Source organism: Fukomys damarensis, unplaced genomic scaffold (genome assembly GCF_012274545.1).
Source record: "Fukomys damarensis isolate Sample0158 unplaced genomic scaffold, DMR_v1.0_HiC HiC_scaffold_27, whole genome shotgun sequence".
Taxonomy (NCBI): domain Eukaryota; kingdom Metazoa; phylum Chordata; class Mammalia; order Rodentia; family Bathyergidae; genus Fukomys; species Fukomys damarensis.
Window position 1 is genome coordinate 29,791,081 of NW_022900939.1, and position 6,000 is coordinate 29,797,080.

The following is a 6,000-nucleotide window of genomic DNA, read 5'->3' on the forward strand; positions in this document are numbered from 1 at the left end:
CCACATAGAGAAGAGGCAGGGGCTGGAAGACATGATTGGTTAAGATACATAGCTCTCTATTTTCACTATCCCGTTCCCCACCCAGGATGATTTTGTTTTCAAGGAGGTGATGTGATGCCCTTTACTCTTGTCTGGCTGGCAGATTTATGTCATCCAGCAGCCCTATAGTTAATTTGTCTCTAGAATCCAAGATAAAGCACACTTAGGAGGCTGTGGAGAGCAAGTACCAGGATATAACATTCCTCGCTGCCCCCCACCTGTGCTGGCTTCCTGAGACGCCACCAGTCTCAGAAGTGAGCTGCTTACTGAGCCTCAGAACCGGGGTAGCCACAGACCGCACCCACTGTGGTCTGTGCCACCTGGCCTGGCTGTGGGAAGCCAGCCCTCTGCCACACAGGAACGGGAGGAGGCCATGAGGGATGTGGGGGAACAGCCCTGCTGTGGCCCAGGAGGGCAGTAGCAACCAGAGCTGGGGCCTAGAGAAAGGGGCTGGAAGCGGGTACTGACAGGAATCGCTGCTCAGCTTCACAGATGAGGACAGCAGGATCCACTTAATATGGCTGGCCTGGTAGACGCATGCAGCACTGCCATGGCCCACTGAGCCCAGCAAGGGCCTTGCGAGGGGCTAGATGATGCTCACCCACCAATCCAACTACAGTGTGGCCTTGCCAGACAGAGGGCACCTGTGGTGCTGCAAAAGCCTGCAGTGCTGTGACCACAGCCCTTCTTGTCTTCCAGAGGCAGCCCAGCAGGAAAAGTGGAACAGAGAGCTCACTACCTGGAGGGCTGTGGTTGGGGAGCACGACCGACTGATGCAGGGCTGGAGGAAGGCATGGGTATGTACCTGACCAACAGGCCCCATTCTATCAGCAGGCCCTCTTGCTTCCTTTCAGCCCACTGAGCAATTGTTTTTAGAATCCTGCAGCCCTGAGGGAATCCTCTCTCTCGTCACTGAGGCTGTAAGGGATTGAGGGGCCCTCAGATGGACCTTACAGAGACTGAGGCAGGACTGAGAGGCCAGTGGCTGGCTGTCAGGCCCCACAGCTGTCCTGCCCCTGGACAGGGCCCTGAGCCAGTTGCTGTAGGCAGCCTGTGTGGGTGAGGCTGCCTGCTGGAGGCTCTTGGCTAGGTGTTGGGGAGCAGGGAGAGGTGATACCCGGGCCCCACCACCAATACTGCAGAACCAGGACAGCAGTGTGCCCAGGAAGGGGTTCTCTCACAAGGTGGAAGCTGTCCTGACCCCAGGCTCCCAAGTCCCTGGCACTGCCTTTCTGGCTGCCGCCACCAGAAGGCAAGGCCACAAGTTTACTTCTAAATTGGCGGTCAGAGGAAGGGCTGTGGGCAAAATGGCTACTAAGAGCTCCCTGGTTTTTACCATTCAAAGATGAGTGTTCATGGTTGGTCTCTATATCAGAGCACACAGGCCTACAGCTATCCCCAACCCCTCCTGAGAATGCTGGGGCTGAGCAGTCCTGGCTGCCCAGAGTACCTGTTTGCAAAATAAGTCAAGCAGAAGGGCTGTATCTGCCTCGACATCACCTGTGGGCAACCCATGCCCAAGTGCTCTGCTCCTTAGACTCCAAGGCACCCTCACCAGGTGACCTGAGGCGCCAGGCCTTTACAGTGACACCTGAGGCAGTCTATGGGAGAAACCGGGCTGCAGAGCAGAGGCTGTACATTCTGCCTAGGACTCAAGACTGCCTTGTTGTTTCAGGAAAGCTGTAGCAAGGATACCTTCTAACCACAAGGAGGCAGTTCCCGACAGACCAAGTGGACGCCGCTACCTCCAGACATGGCACCCCATGGGCTCCAGAACCCAAGGCAGCGAGCTGTTTGCCTTGCCAGTTGTATATGCAGTCACTGGGCCACAGCCTGAATGAGTAGTGAAAAAGCACTAAAGCCCCAAGGCAGTCTGGGACAATACCTCCGACCTTTGTAAAATTAAGCGCTTAGGTAGGCACAACGGAAGGTCTGCCTGGAACAGGTGACCAGGCTGGTGAGGGGCCGTCACATTAGAACAGCTCCTCCTCCTCATTAGCCCCCTCCACGATTGCCAGGACTCCACTTTACACACATACCCCTAACCTAGAAGAGCCAGCAGACTGGTGCAGTGAGCCCCTTCCCTTCCTTGGGCTTTATGGGTGGAAGTCAAGCCTGCAGCTGCCCCCACCCAAAAATCTCACCATTTAACTGAATCCACTTGCAGGATGGGAGGGTGAGGTTCAAGTGAATGTCTGTCACCTGCTACCCTGTGTCGAGCTCAGTGCTGAGTGGGTCTGTAATGTCCCTGTCGGTCCTCACTGATCTCTGAAGGCTGGGCTCTGTTTGCCAAGACTGTGGCTCTTGCCTGTGACTGTTCACTCTGTACTCTGCTTCCACAGTGGGACACTTGCTTGTGAGGCGGAAGAGCCAGCAGGTCAGAGGTGCGAATCTCCTGGTGCCGTATTAAACGTTCTTCACAGTAGTCTGAGTGACGAGTGTTTTGTTATACTTGCCACCGAGTCCCAACAGGTACCACAGACCTGGAGCCCTCCAAGAAGGGCCTTTGAATAATAGACCTTCATCTACAATAGAGATTTTAAAGTATTTTCTGACGCATTAAATTTAAAAATTCTACCTGCTGAGTACAGCTGATAGGCTATTTAAATTTTTCCCATAAAATACACGTGGAGTTTTTATTCTCAAACTCCTACTTTCAAACTTACTACATCAACTTCCTCTCAATAAGATGCCCTTGTCCTATCGTACTGACCTGGCCAAACAACCACTTCCCACACTGGCACAGCTGCAGGCCATGTGCTGATCATCATGAGCCCTGAAAATGGCCACCAACCTATGGTCACACTGCCAACCCTGTCCACAGCACACCATTCTGACTCATTTGTCCAGTCTGACCTGTTCATCACAGACTACATCTCAGACACACGATGTGCAGCATGACTAAATTCAACAGGAGCTCCCAAGCCAAAACTACCTGTTTGCTTGGCAAGCAGACAGCGAAAACTCTTCCTGACACTGGCTTTGGTGAAGGGAACACAAGCGCTGGTCAGACTGACAGGCCCCTCCACAGCAGGTCTATGTCAGGCCCAAGACTTTGGCAGGTGCCACTGCTAGAACCTGGGAGGGCCACAACACATGGCCATCTTGCCCTGCTTGGTCCCTTCAGACCAGAGGCCAGTGTCTGAGAGGGGTAATTCAGGACGCAGGAATAACCAGTATGACTGAGACCACTGACAAGCCTACAAGCACCAGAGTCTGAAATGAAATTAAATAATCACTCTTTATTCAAAATAAATAGGCCCTTTTTCTTACAGGGAAAATATGAAAGTAAGCTCTGCCCCCTGGCCTCTATGACAGAAATCACATTCAGAATATGTTCATTTAAAAAAGAAAGATCTGTAGATTAATAAACAAATCTAGAACTTCAATACACATATTTTCTTTGGAAATACAGACTAAAAGGAAGTTTCAGGTTAGAAAACCATGTTCCTTCTGAGGCTCATTTTAGCAAATCCTCCCCATCGTTAAGCTGAAGAGCTGTGTCCCCTGAGAACGGCCCCTTCCCCACTGCCCACTGTGCCAACCTCAGCATCCCTGGAGAGGCACAGCTCCTCTCGTGCCCCTGCTGCAGCCCCTGCAGGAGGAACCACCTGCCTGCCTGCCTGCCTGGACTCCCTTGGTTCACTTGTGTACAGTGAGGGGGAAGCCTCCTTAGCAGCCGAAGTGCCCAAGTATCACATCTTCCAGTGTCCTCCAGACCCACGATGTGCTCAGAGCCAAAGCCCTACCAGCAGGCTTCTAGGAAAGGTTTCTGCTGGTGGCTCTGCCTGCCGGTCAGATGGAATCCAACACTTCATGTGCCTTTTGTGTCGGTTAGTTTCCAAATTCAACAGTCATACAAAATACATTAGGCCAGTGAAAACCTGAGAAGAAAAAGCCCCAAAGTCTTTTTAAGCCTTCCCCTCCTTACCCACAATACACAGACACACAGGAAAGAACTCTCTCCTTATAAATTCAACTTTGTCATCTGAGAGGCTGAGGCTTCCAAGGATTCTTCCAGCTCCAGGGCACAGCGATTGTACACTTCCAGATGCTTTCTCCAGATTTCAACTAGAACAGGAAATGGCACCAGTGAGGGGCAGGCACAAGTCATAAAACCCTTCTTCTTGGGAAGCCAGTGAGGAGAATGAGAAGCTCCCTCTGAGGCTTAGATGGGGCCCTGGAAGGCCTCGGTCACACCCGAGAGAGTATCCCAAGACTCCACTCGGCCTCCCAAAACAGTCTTGGGTATGGCTACCTTGAAGACTGCTCTGGGTGACCTCTGCCTTGACATCTGTGTGGGACAGACATTCGGGCCCTCATAATTTCCAAAGTCTTGACAGGCAATGGCCTGGACCTCCAGTGGGTCTCACACCATGGCTGCCAGGGTGCTCTCCCGAGGATCCAAATAAGCCACAGGGCGCTTGTCCCGACACTCACGGTAGTGGGGCTCTTCTCTGGAGGGGGCCAAGGGGCTGTTCTTGGCAGAGCTGCTGGGGCCCTCTGAGGGTGGGCTGGGAGGCGTCTGAGGCGTGGGCTCTCCTGCCAGCTCCCGTCGCACATTCTCCAGCATGGTCTTGTATGCCTGCCGGGCTGCCATGGTCAGTTCAACCATCTTGTGGAATTGGTCCTTGGACACAAGGTGAGAGCACAGAGGTAACATTCCAGGATGAGCCTTGGTACCCTGCACACTCGGCGATCGCCTACCACAGAGAAATGGGCAACAAGCCTCTGCGGATGCTGGGGATGCCACTTAGAGCAAACAGTGGGCTACCTGAGTCACCTGTGTCAGTCAGCCTAGAGCCAAGTTCACACCTCAGCACGAGGCACTCTCAGGAGGCTAAGACCACTGTTTTATGAGAGGTTTCTACCTCAGTGGTGGTGTCCCCAGCGCCGGTGTAGCAGAGGTACTAGGCCACCCTGTAGGCGGACAGACTACCATCCTCCAGCTCCCTCCTGGGTCAGGCCCCATCTCACCTGTGCCCCATCGTAGCTGAAGATCCCCACAACGCTGACAGGAACTGTTTTGTTCAAACTGCGCCCCAGAGCCTTTCGATTGAGAGCAAACACAAAGGGAATGTTCTGCGCACAGGCGCAATCGATGATAGTGTGCAGAGTATCGTCCAGCCCACCTGGTCAGAGGGTAAGGACACACCAGACGCTGCAGATGAGCCTGATTATAAGACAGCAATACACCTCATGTACAGCTTTATACCAGCTCTGTCAAATTCCACCAGAGAGACCAGGTGCAGCCACATGGGAGAATCAATTCTCCAGAAGACACCTCCATAATATAACAACATAGTGTACAGCTGCATCGTGCTAATGGAAAAGTTAAGCACTAGCTAGTACTACTCTGTATTTACTTCCTGCCAGGCCACAGATCCACTACTGTATATGGATCAGCTCTGCATCCAACCCAAACTCTAAAAAGCAGATGCTGAGCCCCCACTTACAGACAAGACCAGAGCCCCAGGGTGAATTCCTTGCCCTACACGGGCCCTCTGGCAGCTCTCTAAGAGCTTCTAAGAGCTCACTGCCTCCTCCTGCCTGGGCCAGCCAAGGAGAGTGAAAGTGGTGGAGGTAGAGAGAGTCCCACAACACCAGGGAGCACTCCAACAGCAGGAGGTGAGGCCCTGGGCACACGGCTCACTAAGCCCCACAGCAGACAGAAAATCCATCACAGGGATTACTCAACTCACATCCTCACCCGGAGATTGCAGTGGATAGGAATATATTTATTCAGCAACATGAAAGATTTACAGAACCACTTCCACATGTTAATTAACACCAGAGTACACAAAAAAGCATCTATGCTCTTGGATAGGATGATCTAAAATGACACAATGACATTTCTACATTAATTTTAACCTTCAAAATTTAAGCTTAATACAAGCAGGATTTCTTTTTTTTTTTTTTTTTTCTTTTGTACCAGGTACTGAACTCAGGACCTTGTGCTTG

General features: G+C 52.2%; 2 protein-coding genes across 9 annotated transcripts in view; one reads left to right on the forward strand and one right to left on the reverse strand.

The window, feature by feature from the left end:
• The window catches only part of Sema4d (semaphorin 4D), an 80,950-nt gene extending 78,440 nt beyond the window's left edge, over positions 1-2,510 (forward strand). Inside the window, exons 19-20 of one of the 2 annotated variants that reach the window (XM_033756852.1) lie at positions 739-836; positions 1,720-2,510. In XM_033756852.1, the coding sequence (XP_033612743.1) occupies positions 739-836; positions 1,720-1,725 (104 nt within the window). In that variant the 3' untranslated portion in view covers positions 1,726-2,510. Of the gene's footprint in view, positions 1-738; positions 837-1,714 lie in introns of both variants that reach the window. The other variant, XM_033756851.1, reaches the window with a different exon arrangement.
• A 756-nt stretch (positions 2,511-3,266) lies between these two features.
• The window catches only part of Secisbp2 (SECIS binding protein 2), a 40,227-nt gene continuing 37,493 nt past the window's right edge, over positions 3,267-6,000 (reverse strand). For 6 of the 7 annotated variants that reach the window (XM_033756461.1, XM_010607593.2, XM_019205056.2 and 3 more), the window contains 3 exons: positions 5,017-5,171; positions 4,480-4,669; positions 3,267-4,110 (listed from right to left, as the gene is read on the reverse strand). In XM_033756461.1, coding sequence (XP_033612352.1) covers positions 4,007-4,110; positions 4,480-4,669; positions 5,017-5,171 — 449 coding nt within the window. In that variant the 3' untranslated portion in view covers positions 3,267-4,006. Of the gene's footprint in view, positions 4,111-4,479; positions 4,670-5,016; positions 5,213-6,000 lie in introns of those variants that run through there. The other variant, XR_777007.3, reaches the window with a different exon arrangement.